This window comes from Centroberyx gerrardi, chromosome 9, assembly GCF_048128805.1.
Source record: "Centroberyx gerrardi isolate f3 chromosome 9, fCenGer3.hap1.cur.20231027, whole genome shotgun sequence".
Classification (NCBI taxonomy): domain Eukaryota; kingdom Metazoa; phylum Chordata; class Actinopteri; order Beryciformes; family Berycidae; genus Centroberyx; species Centroberyx gerrardi.
Genome location: NC_136005.1, coordinates 7,064,760 through 7,081,681, shown reverse-complemented (window position 1 = coordinate 7,081,681; position 16,922 = coordinate 7,064,760). Strand labels below are relative to the sequence as shown.

The 16,922-nt window shown below is 42.0% G+C and overlaps 1 protein-coding gene across 2 annotated transcripts in view; it reads left to right on the top strand.

The window, feature by feature from the left end:
• xxylt1 (xyloside xylosyltransferase 1) overlaps positions 1-16,922 on the top strand; it is a 33,013-nt gene that overhangs the window by 4,938 nt on the left and 11,153 nt on the right. For both annotated transcript variants that reach the window (XR_013505075.1, XM_078285463.1), the window contains exons 2-3: positions 1,540-1,687; positions 12,466-12,598. Coding sequence is in view for 1 of the 2 variants with exons in the window: in XM_078285463.1 (XP_078141589.1) it covers positions 1,540-1,687; positions 12,466-12,598 (281 nt within the window). In the remaining variant the exon portion in view is untranslated. The remainder of the gene's footprint in view (positions 1-1,539; positions 1,688-12,465; positions 12,599-16,922) is intronic.

Below are 16,922 nucleotides of genomic sequence, written 5' to 3'. Positions count from 1 at the left end.
TTTTCCTGTCTTGGTATTACTATTTTATCTGTTAGACTTCACATATAATCCATGATGTATGAACTGAAGCTTAATCTACCTTAAAGCAAGTCACTCTGGTTTTGGCAAGAGCATCTGCTAAATGCATAATATGTAAATGTTTCCAATGCATCTTAAAGTCCCACTGAAACAGAAGTTAGAGCGTCTTTAGCTTCTGTACTGTGACGTATTTCCCAGTGAAACAGAATATTTGAGCGGTGTACAGTTAGAAGAGGGATTTAAATCAAATCCTTCGCTAAAGCAATAAGCCCCAAGAGGCCGTGGTTTACAGTGATTTTAGAACAGCTAAGGGGCGTTGTTAAAACATTGGTTGGTTCATGCTTACGTAAGCACACGGCATATTTTGTTTTACAGGAAGAAAACATGATTGGATTTTGATATAAGAATACAAAGAAATGGATTTTTTGTATTTTTTTTGGCATATATTGTTAAATAGGTGCACAATATGACCGGGGATGTGATCTAAAAGGGTTAAAAATGCATTTTTCATTTCATCTCGACTTTAAGTGAGTGAGGGTTTCATCAGGGGCTTCGGAAATACAACATGTTTTATAGCCAACTGCAATGATTTGTGTGCCATTATAGCACAATACCAACAACAGTCCCGGACACTGATTTCCAAAAACGGTCCCGGGGGCTTACCTTAATCTTTTAGGGATCATTAAATGATGTCTGGCATCCCAGACACGTGGACCTGATTTAAAATATGACAGCCATATTGACCAGGTTTTATCTAAACCCTCTATCTAGCTGTCGGGCTTAACCAGAGAAGGCCAGCGTCCAATCGGGAATATGTCCCGAACATATTTGTTGATTTTGCTGTAGGAATGAAAGCTTTAATGGGAATCGGTGCTTACTGTATTTTTTTCAATCCTCTTTCAGTAATCTGGAGAGATATCTACTGTACATGCTCACAGCAGAAACTGCTGCTTCATGGGATTGAGGGAGCTGTGAATCTGTAGATGAGAAGATGGCATTCATTGGGATTTGTGTGGAGGATCAGGATGATTGTGTGGCAGACCCTCTGCACACAGTAACTTCTTCAATTAATGAAGATTCGGGTTTTGTCATATGGCATGAGTAATAGGACTAGAGACTCACTCTAGTCAGGCTTAGCATTTACTCAGTATAACACGCTATTGTTTTGTAAGTCAGAATGAAATGAGAAATGACTTTTTTAGCTTTTAGGTGTACATCATAATATTTAACACTACATGCTGAATCTTTTTATTTTATTTTAGATTTTCTTGTATTTTTATATCCTAAAATTATATCTAATTATATACATATATATATATATATATATATATATATATATATATATATATATATATATATATATATAATATATCCTAAGATTTTCTCTGAGATGCAGTTTGTATGTTGCTGATGCACCTTTCCCTCTGATCACAAAGTGCAGCCTCTTGCAGTTTGGAAGTTGCAGTAGTCAACGTTGTGATTTAAGTTGACATGTTTCCGCTGTATTAATCTCCCATGCAGGTGGTGTTCCATGACGTGGTCGCCCTCACACAGAAGCTCTTCCCTATCGTCGAGGCCATGCAGAAGCACTTCAGCGCCGGCTCTGGGGCTTACTACAGCGACGCCATCTTCTTCCTGTCTGTAGCCATGCACCACATCATGCCTCAAAGTAAGACTCGTGCACTTTCTCACACTTCCTCAGTCAGTCAATTGATCAACTATTGGTTGAGCTTACTTTTAGAATAGTTTTGTTTGGCCGGTTGAACCCAGGGCTGTTAAGAATTTACACCCTATCATTATAACTATACATTTGAATCAAATTTGCACTTGTAAAATTGAACTGACACATTCATACCTGGGATGTGGAGGAGAAATGTGCATTAGAAAGTTAGTTAGTTTATTGTCCTCATAGAGGAAATTCTTTTCACAGTTGATGCACACACGAAAACTGTGAAATGTACTGCTATATTTTATTAGTGTAGGCAGGAGTGTTAAAGTGGCCTCTGAAGGGTTTCCAAAGGTGACCGGTGAGTGGTTTTAACTTGGATGATTTACGCTATTTTTAAGCTTAAAGTTACACGGGGCAACTTTGCACTTTGGCTGCATCAAATGGCAGCAAGGGGTAACTGTCTGAAAAATTGAAATCATGCAACACGACAAGTAAACTGCGCACAGCACACACATATTCACCAACCTGGCCAGTCCGTGATGCTTTATAACAAAGGAAACCAAAGGGACAAGAGAGGAAAAAGATCTAACGTTGGTGAGTCCAACTTTCTCTGGACGGAGCGCTCGCTCACTGCTGTTCAGGATGTATTTCGCTCTTACAGAGTAATTAAACCCCAAACGCAAATCTGTGATGTAGCCCGAGACCTAATGGTGAAAAGTAGGGTACTGAACTGGCCATCTGCTATTGGCTGATCTTTGGTACCCGGTGATGACCTTCTATATAGATGTCAGTTAGTGGGGATGGGATGGTCGTCTCTATTGCCCCACTTTGTGATTTAGGCTGATAAGACAGGTATATTTTTACATAAAGATCTAAGTATAGGTTTAAACATGTAACACTGTTATCTATATTCTCGGGTTGACCCTACTGGCTCAGGCGCTCACTTCTCTGTCCCAGCAGTGTTGGTGCACAGTTGGAAAAGGCAGCATGGCCAGGTATCTGTCAGACACGTGGCAGGCTGGAGAGGCCCTGGGGAGCTGGGGAGGCAGGATGTGTTCTGTTCCGTCACCGCTGCCCACATCACTGCCCCCCGTGTTTGTACAGACTGATGGCAGGCGGTCTCCACTGTTGTCCGTGTGGTGTTGTGGTCCAGCACTTTTCACACCCCAGTGGATGTGCAGCATGGGGCGGCACTCTGCAAATGGAGCAACAGGCTTTGGGGGGTTGAATCGATACTCACTACAGGACACCTTTCTGTGGCTGCCACGCTCACAAAACCTTGAAACCAGACAGAAGTTTTCCAGACAGTGTGATGCACTCCCACCGGAGGAAGAGGTTTTTGAAACTTTGGCTCAGAGTGTGATGTGGTGAACTATTTAGATCATCACATGTTCTCGTTCTTAATATTCTGTTCATGTTGAGATTCAGAGATAATTATTAGAAAGATTTAAGATTTAAGATACAAAGATTTGAATAGAGGGTGCATTTCCTTGGCATGTGCCTGTGAAGCTCAAATATATTCCTTTTATTCAATTGTTTTCCACTTCTAAGCAATCAGTTTCACCATTTTATTCGGCTCACTGCTAAAATAGAATTCATATGCATAAAACAGATTTCATATGCGTGGCGATTTAGTAGCGTGAGCAGGAGCCTGAATTTCCCCATTTTATTAGTTTTCCACTAAAGGAAGTACTGTACGTCCACATTTGCAGGCTTCGCACACCCCGAGGTCAAGTTCAGGCTTTCTTTAAAGATTTCCATAGAATACCTAGTATGCTATTTCTGTTAGACGGGTAAGTAGGATATCACTTGACGAGCAGAAGAGGAAAATTGTGAAGAAAAAGCTGAATCTCTTTAGGCAAAAAAAGTCATTTAAAGTGAAAAAATTCTCATATTCTGCCCGAGGAAAAATGTTTGAGTGCATGGTTGTGTTGTCACTCAGCTGTCACTTCTGAAAAGTCATGTGTGGTTCAAAGATGGGAGTTCAGAGTTATTTCTGCTCGATTTGAAACCTTTCGTCAATGTGACATTGGGAGTTTGTCTAGCTTCTTGAAATGACAATCAAAAGTTTTTGCCCAGTGCGTTGAATTTATTTTTCTTTTGAGCATTCTTCACTTGTCTGAATTGGAAGCGTGTGTCTTTTTGGTTTCTCACACAACCAGGTTTGTGTGTTTGACATTGGTTTAGTGATTGACCTAGCATGCCATATGTCTGTTCTGTGTGTTTATCCATTTCTGTTCAAAGAATGCTTGCATCAACAGGGAGTATGTGTGCAGTAGTCTACACTGGAATGTGTGTGTGAGCATGCATACAAGGTGTGTGTGTCTTTTCCTGAGTGCCAGAATTGGCTTCTTGCAACCCAATTGAAAAGATGCAAGAAGAATATAGCCACATTTCAGATATTGTGTTTTGACTGTCATTCTGAGTTTGGTCAGGATGATTCAGTAGTTTGATGGTATGTCCACTGCTATAAGGTTCAGTGTTAGATTTGTTTTTCCATCAGCCGTACAAACTGGGATGTGTACTTTATAAATTAATATAAATATTAATTCTGTCATTCTGAGCCATAGTTTGGCGAAAACTACTGTGGCCCATAATGGTAGATGTCAGGTAGAAAAACATCTTAAAAATAGGGCTCAAGTGTCACACCATCTGCCCTTGACGGAGGGGAAATGAACTTGCACAATGGAAATATTTCTCTCTTGTAATTAATTTCCTCATGATTAGATCCCGGATAAAGTCCCTAAGAGACACGTTGTGTGCGTTAGTGGATAACTGTTCCATATTTGTGCATCAGCCCCAGAGGTTTCAGCATGCTGCGGCTTGACTGTCCCTCGCAACCCCAACCTTCATTTTCCACCTAGCCTAGGAATGACATCGCAAATGTGTGAATTGCTTCGCTAAAGTGAGAATGATGACTTCTGGAAATTAGGTAGTAGCTGGGCGGCTGCTTGTCACGCAAGCCTAAAGTTACATTGCAGATAGATGTTTAAAAACCTGATTTATTTCAACACTTGTTAGGTTCTACTTTTATTTGCCCCTTGCCAGTGACGGAGACAGCGGGTTTCATAACGCCTCACGTCACTGTCTGGTGAAATTCCAAGGTGAGACGCAAAAACATTCTAGTTGCCCTTGGTTAGAGGACCATTTAATACATTTTAGTATTTCCAATACACCCAATACACACCATGTGCTGCTTTTTCATGTTTTTCAAGGGTAAGGATGAAAGACCTGTTGCTGGAGAACAAAACGCATTCACCCGGTATCTGCGGACCCATCCACCCTCTCCCATACAGATCTAATAGCTCTTCCCAGTGGGTTCCTTGCTGTAGAATAGCAGGCCTGGGCTGAACATGACTGGGTTGGTGGACTGGACCAGGCTCAATGGCTTTACCTGGCGACAGCGTCCAAAGTTAACCAAGCCAAGCACCTTACCTGCCAACCCTCACGATTTTCCTGGGAGACTCCTGATTATCATGCCCTTCTCCTGGTGTTCGCCTGTGGTCTCATTTCTCCCCATTTTCTCCCATATTTTGATCAAATTTAAAAATCTGTGCATTTACGATAGGCTATTTGTTAAAAAATAGTTACACAAAAAAATCTAGGTCCTATACTACCACTACTGTTTCCGAGCAGTCAACAAAATGCGTTACAACAAAAATGCAGTCTCCATTTTATTGATTTTTGTATTGAGTTTTGTACTATATTTTCAATGTTATTTTATACATAAAAAGTTACCTGAATATAGGAAATCCGCTCTGTGAACCGAAACATTTTCTGGGGAAAATGTTGTTATTGTTGTTTTTTTTGTTTTTTTGTTTACTAGTTCTTGGCTGGTGAGCCAGAAACTTAAATTCGGATGAGTATAGCTCTTTCAGTGATGAACAACACAGAGACAGATTGCGCTTGGCAGGGGACAAAATCGGCTTGTGCAAATATCTTTGAAGAAAGCACTCAAGAGCACAACTGCACTGGATAAAAACTAAACAATTCATAAAATGAAATGATACCACAAACCCTTAATCACTGAAATGACACCATCCACCTGAAAGGTATCACTGAAACATAGCGGTATTCTGATTAAGCAGTATTACACTCGAGGGTGAGCTTTATCGTCATTATTGGCACGACAGTGATGCGGTCAGGACCGAGGCGCTTGCACCGAGGTCCGTAACCATCACTTTAGTGCCAATCATGACGGTAAAGCTCACCCTCGAGTGTAATTTTGCGATTATACAACGGTTACCAACAAAATAAAACATATAATCAAAACGTATTCATATTGTGGGGCAATTCGCTCTCAAAATATAAAACTTTTTGCTAGTGTTATCTCCGTTTCCCTGGAAATACATGGGGTCTGACTAATAACTGGAAAACAATCAGTCACGTCAGTAGACTCCTATGTAATGAAACCTAGTTTACTACTCCAGCAAATAGGCCGACCCTTAGTAACGACCTAGCAACAGAGACGATTTCTAGTCCCTGTTGAGTCAGCCAGCCAACTTGAGCTAATGCTTTCTAGAGATCGTGGGATTTCCCAAACTGGATAAATACCACACATATAAACACAAAACTGCCTTGCTAGCTCAATTTTGTTGTAACTAAGATATCTGCTGAAAAAAATAATTTTTCCATGGACAGATTTAGCTACTACGTCCGCGAACTTCACATGTATTTTTAAGCTAGTAGCGCCGTGTCACCGACTCACCGGCACAGCTGATGGAGGATGCCAGAGCGTCTAGTAACATCAAGGCTGAACAGTTATATTTAAATATATTGTATAATAATATATATTATTATATTTTCATGAGCATTGATCGGTAATTTGCTGGTTTATAAGACATCCTAACAACCCATTTTTAGGCGGCTTTTTGCTAATCAGCTTTTCAGGTTATTGTCTAAGTTACCTTTGAAATAAAGAGCAAAAAATGTTTCAGATTTATTAGTTTATTGTAGGCTACTGGTTTTTGCTCCAGCTCTGGCAGTTACAATGTTGCCATGGAAATGGCGGAGTAATATTTTTAGTGATGAGCAGGGCTAGGTGTTCTGTCATGCTGATTTGTTCATGTTCTAAATGTCTAGTTGACCAGACCTGTTGTATAATGTTCTTTTATTCCCTTCACAAATACATTTGTGGTCTGGAGGGTTTCAGTAATTATGATTATCATCTTGTACCGTGAATTACACAAGGAAGTGGGGGAATTGGGCCATTCTTCATCCTTGATCACAGTTAACAGTGATCAAGGATGTATGTAGGTCAGTTCACTGACCTACATACAGCCTGCTCTCTGCAGTGACCGGTCCATAGAGTCCCTTCACTCAAAATGAACTGGAGAAAGTACTGTGTTGTCAATTTATGCCCACTGCCACCCCTACTTTGTGAATATTCAGCACCATGTGGACTCATTTATCTGTCTCAAACCAAATGACATGTAGAATCACTCCCTTAACCACTATCGACTTGAACTTCACAGGATAAAGATTGTACTATGTGCAGATTGCCTTTCAGTAGAGAACACTGGATTAGCCTTCCCTCCTCTGCCCACAAACACCATGTTGCTACACGAAACAGATTGGCTGAAATCCACTCTAGAGATTACACTTCATGCATGCCAAGAAAGAGTACTTCAAAGCTAATGGGATGCCATATTTTATGTATTTGGAGAAATAGATATGATTTGAAAAGAATGGTTTTGCTTCGACCAGACAGTTCACATTGATTTCTTTTACAGTAATGAGCCTTGATTATCCAAGTGTAGCTATTAGCTGAAGCCGCTAATGTGTTCAAATTAGCTCCTGGTCCATGTAATTTGACCAACCCTCTTCAGCACTCAGGGCTTTTCTCACCCTCTAAATGCACCTAGCATGTGGGCTATAAGTGCTCACTTAAAGACCGGTATCAGGGCTTGATGAGGCTGACCCAATTTCTTCCTGAAAAAATTGTGGTAATGTTAGGTAACATTGTCTCTGCTGTTGCCATTCTGGTGTTTAGACAAACGCAAGACAACTGTGTGATCTGGTCAGTGCCTCAGGCAAGCTACAAGCCACCTAACAACATTATTCCTCCAATACATTTCCGCCACCCACAAACCACTTGGCCTGTGGCCAATACAACATGAGAAAATCAAAAGCTGAGATTGATTTAAATCCCTGTTATTGCTGCTCATCCCTTTAGGAGTCTTGTCAAATGGCGAGGTCAAATTGCAAATTTTATGGTTGAGGAAGGAAGTTGAGGTAAAACAACCAAACAGGAACACATGCTTGCCAGACAAAAGCAAATGACTATTCTTATTTTAACAAATGGTGTACTTAAAAAACATTCTCCAGCTTTATCCCCAAACTTGTCTGGAACGGATTTGATAACAGAGAAGCTTGTTCTCCTCCAGACACAGACTATAGTTAAGGTATTATTGAAACAAAGCAGTGCTGTGTGTGTGGTCCGTCTCCTGTACAGTCGAGTCCACTGTCTGCTTACTGGGATCCACCCTGTCACTGGGAAAAGCTCTCTCTCTCTCTCTCTCTCTCTCTCTCTCTCTCTCTCTCTCTCTCTCTCTCTCTCTCTCTCTCTCTCTCTCTCTCTCTCTCTCTCCTTCTTTCTGTCTCTCTCTCTCCTTCTTTCTGTCTCTCGCCGACACACATACACACTCCCATATCTCTCTATATATATAGGAGAAAGCTGTCCTAATTACCTTGCATGCTGTAATGTTACCCTAAGGCGCGCAAACACCAGTCAAACCCACAAAGGCCACAACGTCACTGTATATTGACCATGACTATACATTACAGAATTCGTCCTGCATGTTTGATCAAGATAATTATTCTTTTTTATCCTTCCATTTATCATGAAATGGTTTCACTTGGGACACATGCTCTTTGTCAGCAATGCCTTGCTTCTATGGATGGGACAATATATCGAAACTCAATATATCGCAATGCACAAATATGACACTACGTATCGTGGGGCAGAAATATGAATGGCGATATTAGCTACATTTTATTCTACTCTAGTAATCACAAATGAGATGGCTTGTCCATTGCATTAGTTGCACTTTGTGATGACATTTTGAAATTGTTGTTTACATTCTAGCAAACCAGTGCCATTGCTAGATGATTTGTGGCTCAGAAATAAACAGAATCCTGCACATAACGTTTACATCGTATCGAATCGTGAACCCCCGTGTCGTGTATCGAATCATGTCATGAGATAAGCATATTGTCCCATCCCTACTTGCTTTATATTTTTAGGTACATCCACATTTGCGAGCTGCTACTGAGCAACTGGGCTTCAGTGCCTTGCTCAACAGCACTATGATGGTCATTGTTGAGGGAGGGGAGATTGTTACTCGTTCACTTCACCTGCCCCTACTTTCCCAGCTGGTGATCTTTCAGTCACAGATACATACCTGCCAACATTAGGCTGTGAAAAAGAGGGAGATTTTCTTACTAATTGTGACCTCTCACAGAGATTAATAGCCTATGTAATCCAATCTAGAAATAACAGAATGAAATGCAGTATGAAATGTAAAAAAAGCACTTAAAATATCAAATAGGACCCTACCAAAGATAGTTTGTTTGTTTACCATGGTAGTTTCCATTTCCATTTTCCAGTTACTAAGAAAAAATCTGTTTCTATACCAGATAAGCAAGCATTCAGTCAGTGTCGATATTTCTAGATTATGTCACCTGGTTTATACAAAATAGCTAGTACATCTACAAGTTTGCTGATGTGGCTAGCGGTTAGAAAGGGGAAGGTCTCGTACCAAGTGGACTTAAATTTGGAAGAGAATTTCTTCTTCTTGGGACCTGTTTCATCCATTTTCAGCGGCAAGTGGAGCGGAGGGCTTGAGCGAGCGCAATGATGAGTGACGCATGTCAGGCAGGGTCGTTTGTGCATGCTCACCTCTGCCTCTGGGTTGGGTTGCCAGGTACCACGACACATATCCCACACAGAAACTGAGAAACACCCATTTGATTCGTATCACTATGAAATCGGGAGATTAGCGGGAGAAATTACCAATCGGGAGCACAGCGGGAGAAAGGGTTAAAAATAGGGAGACTCCCGCGAAAATCGGGAGTTTTGGCAGGTATGCAGATACAGGACATCCTGTTCTGCCAACAGCATGATGTGGTATCACGATAGATGCCACAGAATGGTTTGGATTGCATGTGATCTTTCACCTCCATGGGACTTTGTGTTGAGTCATAGATATAACATCAAACCCACCATACCGCAGTGTTGTAACAGCCAGAGAGCCGCTTCCTGCTATACTACCGCTGTTAAAGCCGGTTAGTCCAAACAAACAGCGCTGACCACTCGGAGGAGACTCTTTTCCGAGCCCCTTTTCTGTTGGCATAGCACATGAGGGCATTGTGATTGGCTGCTTCCTTGTTTGGAGAGGACAGAAAACAGGCTGATGCTGTCTCGCTGAGTTTTCTTTTTCCGTCACTTGTTTAAACAGAAACCGGCGCCCTAAAATATCTCTCCAGACCAAGCTGCTGGTCCAGCCATACTCTCCCCTAAGTCACCCCTTATTGTTTCGTGCTTCAATGAGCTTAGCTCAGGCCAAGGTAGTGTTTTCTTTTTTCCAAGTGCAGGCTGTTGGCCTGTGATGTCTCACCCCTTACAGTCAGGTCGTGCCTTGGACTTTGCTTGGCTATTGTGGTCCCACCAGAATGAGACCTTGACACCATGAGAGTGTGTGACATCTGTCAGGTGAAGCCAGAAATAAGTTCAATCATTCAGCATGAACTGTGAATTAACAGCATTTTTACTTAGAATCACATGTGGCCTGAACCTCCAGGAAGGAGTTTATCACAATGATGTGAAAAAAAATGTTTCACCGTGTTAGCTAATTCTCCTTTTCATAATGTCCACCTAGCACTTTGTAACACTTGTTTTGACAAGTGCTGTATAAAATAAATAAATAAATAAAGGTCTTTCTTCATGGCGAACCAGTAAGTGTACATAGAAATTCCAACCTATAATACCATCAAAACATTTTTAACAATCCACCCTACGCCCCTTCCATCATATAAAACCTGCAACTTGACAACTTTCAAAGCAACACGAATGGCAGCATGGTGCAACAGGGCAATTTTGGGGTATTCACCCCCCAAAAACCCTGCTTCCTCTTCCTAAAACACCATGATTGTGTCCTGGTGGCTGGAATATATTCATTTTAAAGAATCTGGGATTTTTTACAGCTCACGATAATGCACCAAGCACGGAATCACTTTCTATGTTTATTAGGGTCCAACCCGCCCATGTTTCAACAGTTTCTTCCCACCTTATGTCCCGCCTATTTCAACCAGAAATGCATCAGAAGTAAGACACCATCGAAATGCTGTTTTCTTGTGATTTTTAAAGCGAGGCTGATCTACATTAGGAAGCCGTCTTAGAGGTTGGGTGACGGTACAGCAGCCTAAAGATTAGAGGTACAAACTTTGAACTCAAATATTGCCAGTTTGACACGCTGAATTGGTTTGGAAATTTTGGATGCCTAAAGTGGATACAGCTCTCCCCTCCCTCAACAGCCTCTGAAGTCTCCTTGAACGTGTCTTTAAACACCGAACCCTCCACCGATCCAAACCCCTCCCCCAGGGCATTACAGGCATTACTTATCTTCTGTGACAGTCCCTCTCAAATTGGCATGGCAAGTGCTTCACCAATGCAATAATTATGTTGTGTCCATGGCACACCTGCCCAGCGCCCTGAGTGTTTCCCAACCTTTCATCGCCATGCCAACCAGCAAAACACAGGAAGTTGGAACAATGAACAGATGAGGGTCTGTGTATCCTGGATACTGGTGTTATGATTTTATCCACAAAGAACAAGTTACAGTGGTAATCCTTCACTGTACGCAGGCTTTCTGCTGCCAAACATTAACTTTGTGCTATTTACAGCTATGCTCGTCTTTCTACACATTTCTAACATTTATTGCATGGAAATTCCTTTTGTGATGTAAACAATATAAATAACATGAAAGACAAATATACCTGTGCATGACCCTCGTATTGCTGCATAGTCCATGATCTATTGCATGACCCTAATATATATTGCTGTATAGTCCATGATCTATTGCCAGGGTGCATGTTCAGCTGTTCAGGAGTCTGCCAGAGTCTAATCTTACTGACCCTGCGGTTTTATATTCCTGAAAGGAGTCTTAGAACTACGTATGGGAATGATTAAGTAAGTTGTCTGTTAATCGCTAGATGATGTACTAGTTGTCAATGAAGTATTCGTCTAAAATAAATTCAGCCTACCTGCAGTGTTGAGTGAGAAAATAAATAGGCCTACATTTCCTGGTCTCATCAATTTTGGAAAATAGACAGCTTGCGTATTATATGTATTAAACAACTGTCATCATCAGTCACTTTGGTTGCATGTTTTTTGGCAAACATAATAAAAGCCATCAATTATGTCTGTCTTTCTAGTTTTAGACCATTTGGTTAGTAGTTTATATAATCTTAAATCAAACTCGTCTCTTTAGTAAGAATTTGGTGAAGTTATAGATGAGGTTGTGGGTTATGAGTTTTAGGCTATCCATAGTATTCTGTTACATCACCACACGGCCATCTTGGTAGGAGCCAGATGGCCAGCCAATGAACTGCGTGTATTGTAAAGTGCGATATTGGTAGGAAATGCATGTGACATCATGGAAATACTATGAATTGCTGTAAGAGTTTTGAGAATTCCCTCTTACAGTGGCAGGTGAGTATGAAATGTTTTGTCATAAAAAATGATTTCATGGTTTTTAAACGGAGGGCTTTTCTTTCAGGTCTGACGCGCATCGTGCAGCTGGACCTGGACTTGAAATACAGGACCAACATCAGGGATCTCTTCCAAGAGTTTGATCGCTTCCCTCCCGGAGCGGTCTTAGGCATCAGCAGAGAGATGCAGCCAGTCTACAGGTAGGCAGTTTGGTTCGTCACATTAGGGAAACACTGATGCCACTTTCTCCATGCCGATACCAAGTACTAAAACTCCAAGTACTAAACTTTGTGTCAGCTGATGTAGAGCGCTAAACCAATCTATTACTTTGAGATCTATTACTCGTGATATAATCTCTTTTTTTAACCGTTGGAGAGATATGGCATCTTCTAAATTTTTAATTTAAAAGAAAATCAAGTCGCTTTGCTTTGATTTCCGACGTGTTACACACGGCTTTTGGTGTCGAATTTTAGTATTGGGGAAATTCTGGGGAAAGGCCGACAACCCAATATATCTTGGCATGCTATTGATCAGTGTATCCAATGTCCTTTCTGTTGCTCTCTCTCTCTCTCTCTCTTTGAGCACACACTCCCTCGCTTTCTGATCCACCGTACAAATTTCACACACTCTGTTGACCCCAGATGGATTGAAATGAAAGTTTTTATCGGTCTCACTTGCGCGTACTCACTCACGTTCTCTCACAGTTTCTAAGTGAGAAAGAACATCAGAAGTCTCTCACACAGTCTCAGACACTGAATCACAAGAACACTGAGGATGTTGCCAGCATGTCATTTCTACACCTCAAACAGAAATTCAAAACCTCTAGCTGCAGTAATTATAAAAAAAAAACTAAAAAAAAACCTGGGCTCCCTGTAATGTTGTCGTCCATGTGTTCCTATTCAAGGACAGGGCTTTTAGATGTGGTGAAGTGGGTCTGAGTTCTGGTCGATAGGAGCCACGTGGCCCATCAATGTCAGAGGGCGCCCACTAAAAGCTGAGAGGAGATGGCACCTTTGATTTGTGAGAGCTCACTAGTCTCAGGTTCTCATCAAAGTGACAGTGACAGGAGTGCGCTCTGTTGTGTGTGTGTGTGTGTGTGTGTGTGAGAGAGAGAGAGAGAGAGAGATCCATGAACTGTGCTGTCAGGACATTTATAAACACAGGATTGGGGGCTGGAGCAAGTAAGGAAGACGGACTGTCCAAGAAGGTGTGGGGGACAAGGAGGAAGAGAGAGAGGAGTTTGTAATGGTGAAGTGGGGGTGTGTGTGTGTGTGTGTGTGGTGCTGGGGATATATTGGAGAGGCTGGTGGCAGGCGAGGGATGTGAGGGCAGGCAAGGTTTGCTAGCTCTAACGGAAACTTCCATGTGAGTGTTGCAATGTTCTGAAGGTCATCGTGTTTTTGCTTTTTTTCAGGAAGCTGAGAGCTGCTCTTCACCTCTCTCTATATTGTTCACTCTCTATTTGTCTAGCTCTCGCTTTGCCTCACTGAGTGAGATGCTGAAGAGGGAGGGATTTGATGTGGGTCACAAAATAATGGGATACAGACTACTCTTTCAGTTGTAATATTGATGATTATTGAATGCTGCAAGTTTGGACTTTCTAAAGTGAGGATACTGGTTTGTCTGGGTATTCTGAAGCATTTTAAAAAGGTTGTGTGCCAGTGGAAGTACTGTATGGTCTGTGTGTGTTTGCATCAGCCCCAAGCTGATTCATTTTCCAGCCATCATTTTTCCTCCCTGAGGCATTTGTCACCTCACATTAAACATGCGTCAAGCCCCGGAGAAACAATCTACTTAAAGGGAAACGGCGCTTAATTTAAGTAATCACATAATACTCCTTCAGTCTGGCACAGTCCAATAAGTATGTGCGAATGGGAGCAAACCCCACGCACTTATGTTTTTCTGAATTGTTGGTGGTGCGTTGACCTAGTGTAGCCCCATATAAAAAAATAGAGGAGGCCTGCATTCATTCATGCTAATAAAAAGTCTGTTTTATTCAACAGACCCATCAGGGCTTCATCAGTGTCAGTGTTTTAAATAAATATGTGCAAACATGAGCAACTTTCTCCCAAAACCAGAGAACTAAGACTTGAAACCCTAATGTCATCAGGCATAAAGACTAAGTTGGTATGAAATTGAGTGGCGTTCCCCCTAATTAACAGATAAATCTTGCCATCAAACAGCCATAAACAATTCAGAACCACCCCATTACCTGGCAGCAAAAAGATGGTGATGTGATGGCCTTTATGACTAAGCTAGTTCAGTTTCAGTAGGTAAGTCTCTCATGCCAAGATCAATAATTGAAGATTTGGCAGGCTCTAACTAGCCGCTGATGCTCCATGTCAGGAAATGTCATACCTGGCTGGAGTTAATAAATAATCTGCTCATCCCTGCTGTGGGCTGGTAGGCCAGACAGACAAATCCTGACCTGGCTGAGAACAAGTGAAACTAAATGGAGAAGAATATACTGGATTTGCAAGACACCGATGGGATCCCTCTCACCTTTTCTCACCTGGCTATGCTCTACGTCCCAGCTGCCAGGTTATTCTGACCTGAGTTCATTGCACAATTCACATCAATCAAGCCGACCCATGGAGCCCACTTTGCCTTCAAGTCATGGCAACCCCTTGGTGGCACTGCAGAGCTGGAGACCGAAACTTTTTCTATCGACGATTCCTGTTTGTTTTTCTCCAGTTTCCCCTCTCCTCTCCTCTTCCCTTTTCTCTCGCCGCTTTTGTCCTCCTCTCCCTCCCTCCCTCCCTCCTTCCCTCCCTCCCTCCTTCCTCTCCTCACATCCTCAGCCCTGCAGCAGCACGACAGCTCAAGAGGAAGAATAGGCAGCTTTCTCAGACCATTGTTCTTATCCTCCTTTATAAACACAGCTCGTGCCACAGCAGTGTGTGTACTGGCACTCGTCTGTAAGAGCCATAAACACCAGTATCTTGAGTCAATGAGTGCTCACAGTAGTTTTTGCCGTTTACTACCTTATTTGGCGAAAAAACGCGTTCTGACTTGTTTTCAGGTAGGTAAAGATTTTCACCGGTTTAGCCCTAGTTGAGATCGGTCTCACTTTTAACTTTGTCACAATTGTGATAAACTTAAGCCTCTATTGGCACAGTCAGTCTTTTCAAATAAGTCCAGGCAATTATGGAGTCACACATTTTGCGAATGAGTAAGGATCAACTTCCCGTACGTCTCTGCCCACTTCAGCTCACCTATGAGCCAGTTTTTCTTCCCTTTATTAACTTCTGATCAGAGACGGGTCTGATTAAGATTCCTGCAAACCACTTTCATCCATCAAATCATGACGTCAGCTGTCACATATCCAAAATGGATTTCTGGAGTGCAGCCTATAGCAGATGAGGTATGTGTATGTTTGTCTTTGTGTGTGTGTGTGTGTGTGTGTGTGTGTGTGTGTGTGTGTGTGTGAGTGTGTTGCAGTAAACAAGGGGCTCTGACTTTCCCGCTCTTTGTTCCTCAGCTGATTTTTCTGTCTTTCTCAGAGGTACTAACACAAACACGACTGGCTCGTTTAGACTGCTTTACCGCTTTGTGTGTGTGTGTGTGTGTGTGTGTGCGCGTGCGCGTGAGGGAGAGTAAGACTACACCACGGCTGTGTCATGCTTACAAGGGCTGTCTAGTGGAGCAGCTGCTTACTGCGATAAACATACAGCCAGGTGGTCTCCTCCAGGTTTTTACAGACTGTGTGTGTATGAGACAAAGAATCTGCTTGTGTTTGTATTAATTTAAAAGGGGGGCGGGGTTAGTAAGTGAACAGCTGTGATGGCGCTTTCGTAGTTTGTCTTTTTACTCAGTCTCACAATTTTCCTCATAATTCACTACCACTACACACACATTCACACACACACACACACACACACATTGAGAGAGAGCTCAGAGTGATGGATGCGCAGTAATGAATATGGTTTTAGCTGAGACAGGTTGTGCTCTGTGCCAAAAGCGGCCCTTTTGAACACACGTCTCTCCATTCCAGTTTGTTAATTTGCAATGGCAAAGAACAGCGTCGCCCTCTATATACCCTCGTACCTCAACTCTAGTGTCAGAGGGCACTGTCCCAGTCTACAGAGAGGGAACTTCCAGCCTTAATTGACAACCTTTTGTTCTAGCACTTTGATCTCCTCTCTCCGGACATTCTTCAGAGGAAAGGAAAATAATGAAACAATATACTTTAGACAGGGGGAGAGGGCCAGGGAAAGAATCCAATTTAGCTTGAGTTGCATATCATCAATCTTGCACGTGCTTTGAAAGCACTTTTTGTTTCATGTTCTTCTCCGTCCCGAGGCGCCTATGGATAAGATTAATGTTCCTCCATCTGCTGTTCAATAGCTTTACTTTCAAAAGAACCTATTGCACAGAAATTTGCATTAATGTAAATTATGTGGTGAAAGGAGTGTTTTACAAGGCTGAGCGCTTTATTCTCCAGGTACTACACAGGTTTCAGAAACATCTAAACACTTCCAAGTTAACTTTTTTGCCCATGTAGCAGTTTATCCTAACTATTGC